The 17,250-nt window shown below is 44.2% G+C and overlaps 1 protein-coding gene across 2 annotated transcripts in view; it reads right to left on the bottom strand.

Moving 5' to 3' along the window:
- Positions 1-2,273: 2,273 nt before the first annotated feature.
- The window catches only part of LOC126262865 (zinc finger protein 184-like), a 367,123-nt gene continuing 352,146 nt past the window's right edge, over positions 2,274-17,250 (bottom strand). Inside the window, exons 15-16 of one of the 2 annotated variants that reach the window (XM_049959732.1) lie at positions 8,817-8,971; positions 2,274-3,319 (exon numbers count right to left, since the gene is read on the bottom strand). In XM_049959732.1, coding sequence (XP_049815689.1) covers positions 2,801-3,319; positions 8,817-8,971 — 674 coding nt within the window. In that variant the 3' untranslated portion in view covers positions 2,274-2,800. The remainder of the gene's footprint in view (positions 3,320-8,816; positions 8,972-17,250) is intronic. The other variant, XM_049959733.1, reaches the window with a different exon arrangement.

The raw sequence follows: 17,250 nt of genomic DNA, 5'->3' as shown, positions 1-17,250 counted from the left end.
TATAAGTGGCACAAGGCAAGGTGGTGGCTGGGCCTCTTCATCACATATTGGCTCAGTCCAGTACACTTCACAGCAACTGTCCTGTTTTTCCATTGCAGCTGCAACCTAGCAGTAGTTGTATCATAAGTGTGCTGTGAAGTTAAACATTGCAACTTCTGTTGGCAATGCCAATCGTGGATTATTTCAGCATTTCCTCTCTCATACTTCCCCTCTCTGCAATGGCCAAAAATATTTCCCTAACTCCGCCACCACCCGCGGTGCCAACCAGTTGTCTTTTGTGCCACTTATACCTCGTTCAGTCATATCAGATGTCAATAGGAAGAAAATGCGACAAAGTCAAGCGAGACACTGAGTAAAAACGAAGAATCGAGGAAAACCTTACTAGGAAGAACAGTAAGATTGGGGAATTTTTAGCAATGAATTTATGGGTTTTTCACAGGGGCTACAAATTTATGGTGAAGAATCATGAAAACTGTTATAGAGGAGAACATAAAATCAAAGTTCTGTTGTAATTACAACACACACAAAGGCATTTAAACAGTTATTCTTTCTGTACTCCATATGTGACTGGAACAGGAATAAGCTTTACTAACTGGTATAGTAGAACATACCCTCTCCCATGATCTTCACAGTGGTTTGCACAGCACGTGTGTACATGATGATTCCCTACCACTGCACACAAAAATAAATTTACGCCACCTGTATTTAGAACAAGCATGAAATGAGTTTGGATAAAGAAACAACCACCAAATCTGATACACCCATCATCCAAAGTGGAAATTAAATGGAGGATTTTGTTATTGTTTAATGCTTTTCTTACGTGCCGCACTTCATATGCTTAGCACAGTTAAAGTGTTATTTTAGGCTTGATGAGAGAAACAGAAGTGAAAAAAAAAATGAGTTTATTACCCCACTTCGCACTACGAGCTTTTTATAAGCTGGCTCTGTTAATTTCTGTACACTGTATAAAATGTAAATTTGCCCTCTATCGCTGGTGCCATTCTTTATGATCCACAGCATGTGGTGTGTGCAGTGCAAAGTACATACATGAGTAGTGTATATAGTTGTTGCAACCGTATCAGGTCAGATTTGAACAGGAAAGTCATTAAAATGTGATACTGCAAAACCCTTCTTCTATTTCTGTGTGACACCTCTTTCATAGCACGTCATCTGCACGAAAAGTACGTTTTCAGCACTTCACAAAATGCTTTCACCCCTGCATGCACTCCTGTTACTGAGGGGATACTCCCCCTCTCCAAACATCCATTAGGCGAGCTCATTTTGTGTGTGTCAGTGCGGCATGGTGGCTGGGTTGGCTATTGGGTTACCTAACAAGTCACCAGCCAATAAGTGTTCACTAGCTGGAAATGGGCAATGTTTCCTCAATTATAACTGACCATATTCTTCGGGACTCAGTGTTTGAATTTAAAAGGTTGACGATTGATACTGTTGCTGAATACTGTACATCGGAAATACATGCAAAAAGACGAGACTGAGTTATAAGTGACACAAGAAAAGGTGGTTGTTGGACCCCTCCGTCACATATTGGCTTGGTCCAGAGCACTTCATGTCAACTGTCTTGTTTTTCCACTACCACTGGAACCTAGCTGTAGTTGTATCATAATTGTGAGGCTAAATATTGCACATTGTGTTGGCAACACCGCTCGTGGATTACTTCAGCATTTCCTCTCGCATATCTCCCCTCTCCACAATGGCCTAAAATATTCCTATCACGCGTGGTGTGAACCATCTGTCTTTTGTGCCACTTATAACTCACTCTGGCACATCAAATGTCAATAGGAAGGAAACGCGATGATATCAGGCGAGACGTTCAGTAAGAACTTAAGAGTTAAGGTAAACCTTACTAGGAAGAAATGTAAAATTAGGGAATTTTTAGCATTGATCATATGGGTTTTACACGAGGGCTATGAATTTATGGTTCAGAATCATGAAAAATGTAAAATTGAAGCTCCACTGTATTTGTATACAAATGTTTAAGTTGTTGGAGTGTCATTATATAATAATATAAATAATCTTAAAGACAAGAAATGAAAGGAAAGAAAAAGTGCAACCAAAGAAACAAGAAGAATGTTGCAGAAAGCATTTCACAGATATTCAATAGCTGGACAGTTAAAATTTTTAATTTTCATTTACAAATAAATTAGCTTTGTAATATAACAGTCTTTGGGAATGTGTCACATAGGTTTATCTATGTTGATATTACACTACAAAATGTTACATTAAATTTTATTATTATTATTATTCAGTAACAAAATATACATAAAGTATGTTAATATATGCATATGTGTATATAAAAGCTTGTACAAATTATCACAGGATCAGAATGAAGCTTTTAGAGCTGTGTCACAATTAAACACCTTCTGAAAGGCAATAATTATAAATACACCATACACTTGTGAACAACACAAAACTGAGATAGTCATTACAAAAAACTGGACTTCCCACAGTCTCTCTTAAGTTGGCAATTCTAACACAGTCGATAATTTCATTTGTAGTTCATATGGCTGCACCAACACACCAAGAGATGCCTCTACTCTAGAGAAAAAAGTATTCTGAGAATAATTTCTATAAACATGTAAGGAATTTATCTTCCTTATCTGTCAGTGTGCAGAATAAGATGTGGCCGTCACTTTAACTACCAGCAACAGATAAAAAAGGTCTTGTTCACAATGCCTTGTGACAGTGAAGAAACATTTGAGTTTTCCCAACAGATTCAGGACGTCTGATGTGTAGTTACTCCACTTATGACCAAAATGCACACCTGGAAACAAGTAACAGCCTACTTATCTGTCGAGTTCTGGGAACTCTTAGCAATCTTTAGTGCTGGAATGTTTTCCACACTGTCTTTTCTTCTTGTCAGACATATATTTTCACACTCAGAATTTCTTAAGTTATCTAAATTGTTTGAATCTGAAGGAACAGAGTTTGTTTCTTCTGATGGATATATTATACACACATGTTTGTCCTCAGACATGTTTCCTACAGTGTCAGCTCCACTTACGGAGACAGGAACTACAATAATTTCAATTGTGGACACACTATCTCTACACATATTATTGACATTCCTTGAAATGCTATTACACTGATGATGAATATTTGGCACTTCAAATGAAGCCCTCATTTTGGAATTTTTCCTTGCTCCTTTTGGTTTTGACAGGGACACTTTTTGTTTTTTAATGTCATCTTCATTATTTTGATCACTGTTATCAGTTGTATTAATTGCAGAACTTTTTGCTGAATCTTCATGGTACTCACTGCTGCATGCTTGTGAAGGCTGCAGTGTCTTGCTCCTGACAACCTGTAACAATATTAGTGAAAACTGAGTAATTTTAGTGCTGACTGAATAAAAAAGGAACATTTCATTCAGAAATTTGTTAGACTGAAAGAGAAAGAGGAACTGGGTATTGACACACATCAATTCCACACCTGTGATCTGGGCATGCAGTGCTAAGGTGAGCCGCCAAAGTCAGCAGATGCTGGAACCATCAGAGGCCGACACTTACGGATGCATACTCAGCCTCTCCTCCCTGCGTGCTACTGGCTGGCCGATGGCTTACAGGGTCAGCCCCAGCCAGCTTTTCTCTCAGTTACGTGTTGACATTCTGAGTAGTGTTATCGGACTACTGTTGTATCCACTCTTTGGCAAGTGGCTTCTTGTAACAAGTTGTTTCTGAAAGTAATAAAGTGTTGTTCCCTTCACTGTTTGCGTGTTCTTGTGGTCAGAACACAAAGGTGATGAGTAGGGTCGCATTTTCACTGTTTTTTGTTGTGCGGTTGCTTTTCGGATGTTGCCGTGACATGTAGGCTCTCCTTCAAGCATTGGTGGAACAACAGATGGAACTTCTTACAGTCATGCAACAGTCTGTGCTGGCATCACTGTCTCAACATTTGTCTCCAGCTCACTTTCCCTCTCTGTTACTGCCATTTAATGAATCAGCAGAAGATTGGTAAGCATATGAACACAGTCTACAGCAACATTTCCACACTTTCCCTTTTACGAATGTGAAGGTATCTCATGTATTGTTTTTGTCATGAATTTCTTTCACCTTGTATCAGTTATTGCAGCTCTTGGCCCCATTGCAGGAACCTTCACTGTTGTCGTTTGACAATTTATGTTTGTTGTTATCTTCCCATTATTGGCACTGCATGCACATCGTGGCTGCTACGATCGAATTCTACCAATGCAAGAAGCAGCCCTGTCAGTCTTATCGTGCCTGGACCGGTACCCTCCACTGCCTTAGTCGCAAAAGGTCGTTTTGTCACAGCCAAGTCAAAAGAGTCACATGAGGATGTCATGGTTCATGATGTTAACGTCCACTCTGACCCGGATAAGGAAGTCTGACAACAGATCCTCCAATTAGAGAATCCCTCCCTCGAAAAAGTTTTGTCGATGGCCCAGTTGTATGAGGCTCAAATGGCACTGGCCAGCTGCTGGAAGCCCAGTGCAATGTCGTGGTGTGTACAGCAGGGTGGCCTGAACACGTCTGGGGAGGGCGACATCACAGTGATGCAAGCCAGCTACTCTGGCGGCTTCCACACAGCATGTGAACAGTGTTCCAGTTGCTGCTCCCTGTTGCCCTTGTTGCATCTTGTTATGGACAATATGACAGATTGGTGTCACAAATATTAGTCTGTCTGTTGGAAGTGTGGAAAAAAAAAAGGGCCAGATTGCAGCAGCCTGCCCTTCAACTTCACACAATGCAGTATCATGAGCCATGAATATGGATATCCAGGAAGTGGTTTCATCACAGCCAGTTCCCTGTAAGGATTCCAAATGGTTCAAATAGCTCTGAGCACTATGGGACTTAACATCTATGGTCATCAGTCCCCTAGGACTTAGAACTACTTAAAACTAACTAACCTAAGGACATCACACAACACCTAGTCATCACGAGGCAGAGAAAATCCCTGACCCCGCCGAGAATCGAACCCGGACGTGGGAAGCGAGAACGCTACCACACGACCACGAGCTGCGGACAATGAGGATTCCAACAAGCCTTTTATTGAGATTTTGGTTTTCTCATTATAGCTATGCCTAGGGGTAGATACCGAGGTAACAGTTTCTCTGCTTAATACCGAAACATATTCACGCCTTGGCTCACTGCCACTGTCGCCGGTAAACAGCTGTCGCCGGGGATATGGTAAACAGCAAAGCCCCTTGATTGGTCAATTCACAGCCAAAGTTACCTATGAATCAGTGACTCCAGCTGTTAGCTGTATTGTCATCCATGATGTTAGCTCAACAAATCTTTTCAGTTATAATTCTTTTCAGACCTTTGAATTCTCAGTCACAGATTCCATACAGTTGTTATTGGCCAAAGTGCCCTGTCAATCATTGGAATCTCTGTGCTCAGAATTTCAGAGTATCTTTGTGGAAGGCCTAGGGTGTGCCACAGACTTTAGAGCCAATACAACCTTCAAGCAGTCAGCTTGTCCTAGATTTTTTCATGCTAGGCAGATTTCTATAGCTTTACAACCCCCATCTCAATGTGGAGCTGGAGCAGCTCACCTCTCTTGGGGTTCTGCTTGCCATTTCCTCTAGTGGATGACCCACACTCCTTGTCACCGTGAAGAGATCCTCTGGTAGCTGTGACTCTGCGGCAATTTTAAGGTCACCGTGAATTCACAGCCCGTCGATACATACCCACTGCCACGTCTGGACGAACTGTTCACACACTTAGCATGGGTCAATTCTTCCCCAAATTTGATCTTTCCTAAACATATCAGTTACTCGTGGATGAGGAGTTGACAGTTGATGTTTGGGCTGGCAAATCCTCTGCAGTTTTTCAATACTATCACTATTCCACATTGTTTCAGCTACCTGGATGACACTGTCATTTCCAGATATACCTGCACAATCTCACGGTCCTTTTTCAAAAACTCTGGGCCTTGGGTCTGTATTTCAATCTGTAGAAGCCCAAATTTTTCCAACCATCTCGAGTATCTGGGACACATCATCTGGCAGCAGGTTGCCCAACCCATGGAGAGTCTGATCAGGACCATTACCGACCTTCTGTGTCCCTTGTCACAGCACGAACTGCAGGCTTTCCTGGGTAAAATTTCCTATATGAGTGGGTCATTCCTTAGTGTCCACTATTGCACACCTTCTCCACCACCTTCTCTGCAAGGGTGTTTCCTTTTTGGCCTCTGGTGAGTGACCAGGTCTTCAACATGCCAAACGAATGCCTCAGATTGGCACCATGCCTGGCTACTTTTGATGCCAGCAAACCACTGGTTGTAGCTACGGCAGCTCACAGTACAGCTTGAGGGCAGTCCTCACTCATCGGAATGCAGATTACTCTGAGCAGCCACTGGTATTTGCAACAAAAACTCTCAGTCCAGTACAGGTCCACTACTCTCAGGTCAAGAAAGTGGCTCCAGCCATTGTATATGTGGTCACCAACTTCAAGTTTTCTTGTATGGCAATAAATTCCAACTAATTACAAACCACAAGTCATCAATTTTGTTTAGTCTGTCCACCCAGGTCCCTGATAAGGCAGCCTATAAGTTGCTGTGGTGGGCAATGTTCCACTCCCAATTGTCTACTGCATTTATTTTCGCCCCACTAGGAGCCATGCCAACAAGGATGCCTAATCCCAGCTGCCCACTGGCCCGGACCCTGCATTTGGTCATGAGGAACTCTTGGATATCTCCTCCCAGCAAGCACTACATGGGTTTCCAATCACTAGTTGCTAAGTCAACAGCATTCAACCCTATTCTCAAGTGGTTGTCAGCCTCATCCAGCATGTTTGGTCTCCTTGTCTTCCAGGCAGCACTTCTGAACTGCTCAGTAACCATTTTGTCCGTGCCATGGTCTCCCAGTCTTAGACAAGATCCTCCACCTCTCTGTGGACGACTCAGCTGTGTGGTTATTCCCCTGAGTTTGTGGTGGGAGGTTTTATAGGTACTACATTAGTGTCACTGGTGTGCTCCCCATAACACAGCTTTGGCTTGCAGATATATGTACTGGTCTGGCATTGACAGGGAACTGGAGCATTTGGTGGCTGCATGTCCTCAGTGTGTTAATCAACAGGTGGCTCCCAAGGTTTCGTTCTCCCCGTGGCCTCCAGCAGCCCAGCTCTGGGAATGCATCCATGTGAATTTTGTGGGTCTCTTCCTACATGTGTTTTGGCTGATTGTCACTGACACCTTTTCACATTTCACAAAACAATTTTTTCTGTGGGTCTCCCAGTTACTTTCCTGTCTCAAACGTTTCATGATTTCTGTGTGCGGTCATGCATTCGTATAATCGTTCCCCTCCCTTTCACCCCCCCCCCCCCCCCCCCAATCTAATACGGACGCTGAGCACTTGGTGTGCACCTTTAAGACTCAGCTGAAAAAATATCTCCACAACTTCCCCGTCAAGCAGGTGTTACAGTTTTTCTGGCTGCCTTCTCGATGACTCCTTAATCCTGCCAAGCTTCTCCACAGGTGTAAGCTGAAGACGCTGCACAACCTCCTCAGTCTGGGATCTCGCCCACCATCATGTTCTGCCATATCGAGTTTTCTGCCAAGGGATGGCAATCTGGCTACGTCATTTGCTCGGTCCCCAGCTGTTTGCCAACAGCCATTGTGAATCAGAATGCATGCTACATATACGTCTTCTGGACTGGAAAGTGGGATGTCTGGTGTCATCAAAATCAGCTCAGAGTCTGGTTGGGTACCCACTCCCCTGTCCTGGCCACACCATCACGTTCATCGGTGCCCGGTTGAAGGTGTGGCCTACCTGGCGATGTTTCTGCTTGTGTCAGTGCCTCTGCCTGCCGAGCCTATCTGTGACTTTACATCCTCTGGCAGAAGCTCCAGTGGCCCTCCAGTTGGTGGACATGCCCCTCGCCAGTTGTAAGTCTCCAGTGAGGCCTCAACCTGCAACAGAGCCTACTCTACCTTCCACACTTCCAAGATTGTGCATTGCTGGTAATATCATCTCATGCTCCTATGGGGGTTGTTGGAGCACTGCTCTTGTTGGCCACTTTCGCCTATATTCTAAGGTCTCCTGTAACTGAGAGTTGCTCTACATTCTCACTTCTGAGGCCTCTGTGGATGTGGACACCGTCTAGACTTCCATGCTGTCTTCACATTGTGGCTGTCCACACCTTGCCTGGGGAATCGGCAATGCTTCGCCCCAAGGGGAGGGGGCGCAGTGACCTGCATCAATTCCATACCCGTGATAGGGGTGCGCAGATGTAAGGTGCACCACAGAAGTTGCCAGATGCTAGAACCACCGAGGGCTGCTGCACGTGGATGGGTGTGCAGCCTCTCCTCCATGCACTCTACTGGCTGGCCGAAAGCTTATTGAGTTGGGCCCAGCCAGCCTCACTCACTCACAGTTATATGTTGATCTTATGACCAGTGTTACTGAACCAGTATTGTAGCCACTTTGTGGCAACTGCCTTCATGTAACCAGTTGTTTCTAGAAGTAATAAACTGTTGTGCACATCACTGTGTGTTACTGTGGTCAGAACAGGTAGTACTTACTTTTATGATGCACATTTCCCAATAGAGCCAACAGAAAAACACAAACATACTTTTTTACTTTAACTATAGAGGTAAGTAACTTTCAATCCAAAAGATCAAAATTATTCACTGATGTAACTGCACTGAAGCTACCAAACGATACAATTTGACAAGAATTATTTCTCTGCTGTTGGCCTCCATTACCACCATGATTTTCAAACAACATTAAATAATATGTCGCAGTCCAAAAACATTCTCTCTCAGAAATCTTAAAGGATAAATTATTCAAAAGATAGTACAATGAGACATGTAAAAAAAGAGGAGGATTAAATACTTACAATTCCACAATCAACACACTTCCGTTTTCGGTCTTTATGACAATGTAGTTTTTCATGTTCTTTAAGCTGGGATGGTCTCAAGAAGGTTTTGCTACAATTTTTACAACGAATTGGTTTTGCAGCAGTGTGTGTCAATATATGCCGCTTCAATTTATCTGTAAATTGGAATAAAACTTTATAATTAATGATTCTCCATAACAGACAATAATATAAACAATAAATTTAAGGGTAACAGAGTTCAAAGACATACAACATTTCGCCCCCACATTTACAAGTGATGAAATGGGGAAAGACATGTAAAATTAATAATTGCTACTTACAAGGGAACCTCCCCATCACACCCCGCTCAGATTTAGTTATAAGTTGGCACAGTGGATAGGCCTTGAAAAACTGAACACAGATCAATCGAGAAAGCAGGAAGAAGTTGTGTGGAACTATGAAAAAAATAAGCAAAATATACAAACTGAGTAGACCATGCACAAGATAGGCAATGTCAAGGATAGTGTAAGCGTAGGAGCGCCATGGTCCCGCGGTTAGCGTGAGCAGCTGCGGAACGAGAGGTCCTTGGTTCAAGTCTTTCCTCGAGTGAAAATTTTACTTTCTTTATTTTTGCATAGTTATTATCTGTCCGTTCGTTCATTGACGTCTCTGTTCACTGTAATAAGTTTAGTGTCTGTGTTTTGCAACCGCATCGCAAATCCGTGCCATTAGTAGACGAAAGAACGTGCCTCTCCAATGGGAACCGAAAACATTTGATCGCAAGGTCATAGGTCAACCGATTCCTCCACAGGAAAACACGTCTGAAATATTCTATATGACACTGGTGACAGCATATGCATCACATGAGAGGAATATGTTGTCGACCCACCTAACTTGTACACTTGGCGAATCGGTAAAAAGATTCTTCCACCTTGCCCGATACTACAGTGCAGTTACCTCGCATCGGACGGACGGATAATAATTGTCTGAAAATAAAAAATTAAATTTTTCACTCAAAGGAAGACTTGAACGAAGGACATCTTGTTCCGCAGCTGTTCACGCTAACCACGGGACCACGGCGCTCCTGAGCTCATAGTAACCTTGATGTTGCCTATGTTGCGCATGGTCTACTAAGTTTGTATATTTTGCTTATTTTTTTCATAGTTCCACACAACTTCTTCCTGTTTTGACGATTGATCTGTGTTCAGTTTTTCAAGGCCTATCCACTGTGCCAACTTATAACTAAATCTGAGAGGGGTGCGATGGGGAGTTTCCCTTGTTAGTCTTTAAAACCTTTGTTTTTCTTCAGAGGAGGAAATGTGAACACACACACATTTTGGCATTATAGAATGAGTGAATAACAATAAATTCGGATGCTGGCATCTTGAGAAGAACTAAAATTCAAAAACTGAAGCAGTCATTGCAATATAAATCGCCACCTCTTTCTTAGAACTGTGTCTTCCATTTCAATTATTCACAAAGAGAGTCCTGAGGATTCTGTTACGTGTACCGTCACTGGTAAATGCTAAAAGAGTCTTCTGCACACCAACATCATTCCAACCCTACAAGGATGTGCCCTTCAAGAGTGTGGATAGGATTGTTTTTATGCAAAATGATGCTCCTCTACACGTTGCACAGGCAGTGAAGCAGATACTGCAGAGACATTTCAGAAATGCTAGAATTATCAGCCCTCAGTTCACAACCGTCTGGCCATCTAGGTCACCTGATCTTAATCCGTCTGACTTCTGGCTGTGGGGTTATTTGAAATATGTTGTATTCGCTGCTTCAGTTATGAAAGTAGCTGAACTGAAGGCAAGCACTGTGCAACACACTTTGAACATGACCCTGAGACACTCCAGTCTGTTGTGGAACATGTTTTTTCTCGATTTCATCTTGTGGGAGAAAACGGCAGAGAGCATACTGAAAATGTCTTGCACTACTACCATGACAATTAGAAACCAATGTCATTTTACGTTTTATGAAGTTTTTGGCCTCAGAGAATTAAAAACCGATTTTTACCATCTGACGTGGTAAATTTTTGCTGTGGTGGACGGGCTTACCTAACCAACAGTGCCACGACTATTGACTGCCTAACTTGTGCAGTCATGCACACTGAACAGTATGGATGGTGCATTGTGCAACTCAAACCATTAATATGTCATTTGTAGCTGACATCATTTATGTTAAAGATACACCATCTGTTAGTAACATTTTCATACCCCCTCCCCAAAAAATCAGTAATATACTATTTAAATTTGACATCATTCTGAGCAATGGTTCTCTTTCTACAGGTTTTTTTTAAACTGAAACTTTAATTATGGGCTCCCTGAATACTGCAGGGAGAGTTGCCATCTGTGCATTTCAGAAAAGCTGATATTGGCAGGAAGTATGCAAATGGTGGAGGCTGTGAAACAGTCACTGCAGTGACTGTTGGGCAGTACATTCCACACCTGGTGTTTGTGCTGTTTCTTGGCCACAGTCTGTCAGTGGCCATTCATTCAGACAGACAGCTTGTTAACTATCATGCTCACATAGAGAGTAGCACAGTGGTTTCAGCTTAGTCAGTAGATCACATGGGTGCTTTCATAGGTGGCCCTGTCTCTGATGAGATATGAGACGCTTGTGACTGGACTGGAGTAGGTGATGATGGAAGTATGTGAAGGACAGGTGTATTGTAGGAATATGGGTCTTGAAGCAAGGGGTATGGAGCAAGGGTGGTGTAGTGATAGCAAGGATATTCCTCATTTCACCACACAGCAAGAGGTTCTTGAGGGCCTGGCAGAGAATGTGATTCAGTTATTCTAATCCTGGGTGGTACTGAGTCATGAGAGGAGAGCTCCTTCAAGCAGGATGTGTGTGTGTGTGTGTGTGTGTGTGTGTGTGTGTGTGTGTGTGTGTGTGTATGTGTGACAAAATGGCAGTATTTACAGTGGCTGGTACGTCTGATAAAGTTGTAGGTACTGATGTAGCCATCCTCGAGGTGGAGGCCAACATTGAGAAAGGTAGCTTGCTGGGTTGGTCCAGAGCACGTGAAGTATATTGGGAGAAGGTGTTGAAGTTTTTGTGGGATGTACATACTGTGCCCACACAATCGGTCCAGATCAAGAAGATGTCATCAATGAATCTGAACCAGGTGACAGGTTCAAAATTCGGGTTCATTAGGAAGGATTCCTATAGATGGCCCATGATCAGGTTGGCATAGGATGGTGCCATGCACATGCCCATTGACAAAGCACCTATCTGTTTGTAGGGAATGCTTTCAGAGGAGAAGTAACTGTGGCTGAGGATAGTGTCCCAGTTACCAGAAAGGAGGTTACAGGTTTGAAGTCAGTCAGACACTGGAAAAGAAAGTGTACAATAGTGGCAAGACCTTGGGCATTGGGGGGTGTCAGTGTAGAGGGTAGTGGCATCAACAGTGATGAGCAGCGCACTTTTTGGGTAATAGGCTGAAGTGTTGGTCGATGAGACAAGAGACTCACTCTGTGGGGACACAGTAAGCAGCCACAATGGGGCATCTCAGTTGGGTGGGAGCATGTAGAAGGTAGGACTGCTGTGAGTGGTGAGGGTGAGGGGGTGGGGGTGGGAGGGAGGGGGAGAGAGAGGGGGTGGGGGATGGTTCTGGGATAGACTTAAGGATCTGAGGTGGGACTGGAGATCCTGCTGGATTTCTGAAATGAGGTCACTCGAGAGTATTTGTAGGTGGACGTATCTGACAACTGCCGGAGTCCTACAGCAGGTAATGCCTGCAGTTCATAACCTCAGTTAGCCTTTATCAGCAGGTAGGCTCGCATGGTTGGGACCAGGTCTTAGGTGTTGGATTACAGTTCTTTCTGCAGATGTAAAGTTGGTGCCCATGTTGAGAAATTTAGCAACGCACAAGGTTAAGAGATTCTGGAATGTTAACAGGGGTGATCTGTGGGTAGTGGGGGTGAATTACAATTTGATACACAAGTGAGATGAGTCAAGCTCGGCACAGTATTGATTTTGGTAGGGTTGGTGTCAAAAATATGTTTCCACTGTTGGGACAGGGAGGAGAAGAAGAGAGGGTTTTTAAGGAGCCCAGCAAGATTGAATCTGGGAGTGGGGCAAAAGGTAAGGCCTTTGGAAAGGACAGTTACTTCTGTGGGACTAAGGCTTTTGGAGGAAAGTTTCATGACTGTGTTTTGGTCCTGTTTAGGTTCTGAATTCTGTACGCCAGTGGGAAGGAGTTTCTGACGGTGTGGTGAATGTAGTAGGTCTATGAGGCAGGATTTATCAGCTGTGAGAGGATGTGGAGAGGTTTTGGAAGCTCTTGTAGAATGGTGAATAGTGATAGTCCAAGGCAGGAGCAGATAAACAGAATCGAGGTTTTTTTTGAGACAGCATTATGTATGCTGCTATAGTTATTGGAGGGCAAGAGTTTCACTGTGACAGATGGGATGAAGGAATTTGGGATTGATTGATTGATTGAGGGGAGTTACAGCACTAAATGGCGAAGTCATCAGTCCCAAAATTCATAGTTACTTGTGTAAAGTAGAGGGTCCACTAAAAGTGGGTGGATCCAGTCAGAGGGGTCAAACTATAAAGCAAAGAAGTTAACACATAGAAGGCATAAAAGAGTAAGCCAAATCTAAAAACTGGAAAAACAGAGGGAGAAAAGTGTGGTCCATGTACACGGGAGTGGTCATGGGTCCCAGACAGAGAAAACATGAAGAGAGGCTCAACCACAACCACCCTGCCCCTGCTCCATGAGCAAAGAAAACTTTATAACTGAAAATGAAAACCCCTTTCAAGAAGGAAACTGAAGACCAGTTCAACCATCTGTGAATCACCTGCTAATATTAAAGACAAGGAATCTGGTAGGCTGTACTTAGTATGAAAAGCATATGGGATACTGTATGCCTGGCTCCATGAAGAGCATATGGGATGCTGTATGCCTGGCTCCACAACCACATTGTGAGGCTGGCTGGTCATGCAAGAGAAAACAATGGGTGAGTCTGGTATGACCGATGTGTAGACGGCATAAGACAGTGGGCTCGTTCCGTGTGGAGTGGAAGGAAGTACGCCAAACTGCAGTAGTCTTGATTATGCGGAGTTTATACTGAGAGCAGTAGTGCACCAGATGTCATTCCACTCTTCGGCAAAGAGAGATTTGCTGTGTATCTGCATATCTATATGTCGGATCATGAAAGGGAATGGATGTAAGTATCTACCTCTCTAGCCAAACGGTCAGCCAGTTCATTCCCTCGGGTGCCCACATGACTTGGACCCAGAGGAAGACAATGGAGCAGGTGGTATGGCCAAGGTCAGAGAGAAGGTCATGGATAGCAGAGACCAAAGTGCGATGAGAGTAAAGTCGGTCTATAGCCTGCAAGTTGGTACATGTTAAAACACTGTGGAGGGAAGCCTGAGAAATAAAATGGAGGGCCTTGTTAACAGCTAGCAGCTCAGTTGCAAACACACTACATGATGTCAGCAGTAAATGGTGTTATATGCCAGTAGGAGATGTAAAAGCGTATCCTGCTTTATCTATTGTTTTAGAACCACTAGTGTAGAAGATGTAGCATCCTGGAACTCTTCAACGATGGAACGCACAAGGTGCTGGGATATCATAGAGGTGACAGAGACCTTAGGACCCTGGAATAGGTCGGTCCTAATATGTGGGCAACACACCATCCAAGAGGCGAGATGCAGATCCTGATGAAGGGAAGTGAGACGCATTCCAACCAGCAGAAGGGAAACATCCCTCAGTAGCAAGGAGGACGGGGTACATGGGATGGTATAAGAATTGTCAGATGGTGATTGCATGAGAAACCAGGAACTGGCTCCATTGTATTTGTAGAGGGGGAATCCCCACTTCTGCGAGGAGACTGTCGACAGGACTAGTGCAAAAGGCACTGATAGCCAGATGCAATCATAATGATGAACAGGGTCAAGTAGTTTCATAGTGGAATGAGCTGTTGAGCCATAAACCTGACAAGCATAATCTAGTCTGGACAAAAGCAGAGCACAATGATGGTGAAGCAGAGCAGCACTGTCTGCACCCCAAAATGTGTGGACCAGGAGGCAGGGAGCATTATCCTTCGGCATGCAGGTAGTCTTCAAGTGGTGAATATGGGACCGCCACACCAGCTTTTTATCAAAAATAAGGCCCAAGAAACAGGACTGTGCTACAACATCTATGAGCTGGTTGCCTGAATAAATTTCTGGATTGTGGTGTACTGCAGGTCAACAGCAAAAATGTATAACCCATGTTTTAGAGGGAGAAAACTGGAAGCATGGGGGAGGGCCCATGCAGAGGCCCATCACATGGTGTCTTGGAGTTGGCATTCAGCAGATGCTACCAAGTGGGAGCTGCACCAGATGCTAAAATCGTCTATATACAATGCCGGAGTAACCTATGCCCAACAGAGGTCACAAGCCCATTGACGGTGATGAGGAAGAGCGCGAAACTTAACACAGAACTGTGTGGGATACTGGTTTCCTGGGCACGAGGGGTGCTCAGCAAAGTGCCAACGCGAACCCGGAAGGGGTGGTGGGATAAAAACTCCTAGATAAAAATTGTAAGGGGGGTTGCAAAAGCCCCAGGCATGGAGGGTAACTAAAATGTAATGGCACCAAGCCATGTCGTATGTCTTATATAGGTCACAGAAGACTGCAACAAGATACCAGCAGTAGTAAAAACCTGTCAGATTGCTGTTTCCCATCTGAGTAAAACGTCTGTTGAAGAGCATCTTCCCTGACAACACACTGATATGGGGACAAAAAGCCCCAAGATTCAAGCACCCAACATAATTGGAAGCTAACCATCCTCCCAAGCAGTTTACAAAGTATGTTTGTCAGGTTAATTGGGCAGTAGCTGTTGAGAGACGTTGGGTTCTGCCTTGATTTAACGACAGGGTAACTTTGCTGCCTCGCCACTGTGAGGGGAAGACACCTGTGATCCAAATGGATTTGAAGGTCCTGATGACATGTTGCCTCTGGGTAATGTCCAAGTGTTGGATCATTTGATTGTCGGTGGATTTCCGGGGTGGGGCTGAGTAATATGAAGAGGAAAGAGCCTGCAAGAATTCCCATTCAGTGAAGGGTTCATTACAGGATTCGGTTGGGTGGGGGTTGGAACAGAGGGCTGTTTGTTCAACTCTGCATTTCTGCCACAGAAAGGAATCAGCATAGGAAAAGGACACCAATGCTGTCACAAAGTGTGTTGTGAGGTGTTCTGCAAGTACAAATGCATTAGTAGTACACGGTACGATCAGACCCTGGACAGCTGACTGTCGCTGGGGGCCCAGAAGGCTACGGAACTAGGACCAAATTTGCAAGGAAGATACATGCATCGCCTGAGAGGAAACATAGCACTCCCAGCATTCCTTTTTACTCTGCTTAATAAGGTAGTGAGCCTTAGCATGGAGACACTTTAAAGTGACAAGGTTGGTCTCTGGGGAGTGTCGTTTAAATTGTTGGTGGTTCTGAATAGCGACTGCTACACCCTTGGTCCACCACAGTACCGATCAACGACAAGGGGGACCTGCAGATAGGGGGATAGCAGTACCAGTTGTGTGAAGAAGAGTGGCAGAGACATCTTAAATCACTGCATCAGTGCAATTCGAGAGAGAGGTGTCAAAGTGCACAGCAGATGTATATAAAGGCCAATTGGCTCTGCAGAATGCCCAACGTGGGGACCTGTCGACAGAAAGTGGTTACACTTGCAAAGACCATCATAGGGTGACCAATGTAGGGAAGATATGAGAGCAGGGGAGGAGATTGTGGGATCGACAGCAGAAATGGTGCCATGAGAAGCATTGAAGTGACTAAGGGAACAGTCACTGAGGAGAACAAATCAAAGTCTGTAGAAAGTTGCTCAATTAGAAGACCCCTACCCGGCGAAGTGGCACTCCCCCACAGGGGGTGGTGTGCAATGAAGTCCCCGAGTAGGAGGTACAGTGGTGGGAACTGCTGTATTATGGCAGACAGGTCAACAAAAAGAAGTGGCCTACAAGGAGGGAGGTAGACACTGCAAAATGTGATTGCACTCATTCTGCTATTGATTCCAGGTTGGTATGAAGGGGGATCCAATCACTAATGACATCAGTGTGAACCAAAGTGCACACCACTCCAGATGTTATCCCAGAGCTGGCACAGTTCTGACAGAACACCCAATAACCACAAAATGTTGGAGAGTGGTAATCACAGATGCGCTTTTCTTGAAGAACAAGACACAATACAGAAAAAGAGGAAAGGGGTTGTTGAATTTCTGGAAGATGGCAGTAATATCCATTGCAATTCCACTGGATTATCATGTGGGCAGAGTCAAGGGTAGACATATAGAAGCCGAGGAAAGGTCGTGTCACTGGGTCAGTGGGTGTCAATAACGAGGATGGGGTGACATCCATAAAAACTGGGGCTGATTTGGGATGAGGAGTAAGGGTTGAAACCACTCGGGAAGCTGGGGAAACCTTGCCATTCGACTTGCACT

The sequence above is a fragment of the Schistocerca nitens genome, chromosome 6 (assembly GCF_023898315.1).
Source record: "Schistocerca nitens isolate TAMUIC-IGC-003100 chromosome 6, iqSchNite1.1, whole genome shotgun sequence".
NCBI lineage: Eukaryota > Metazoa > Arthropoda > Insecta > Orthoptera > Acrididae > Schistocerca > Schistocerca nitens.
Note: the sequence above shows the minus strand (reverse complement) of the source record. Positions and strands in the feature narration are given on the sequence as shown.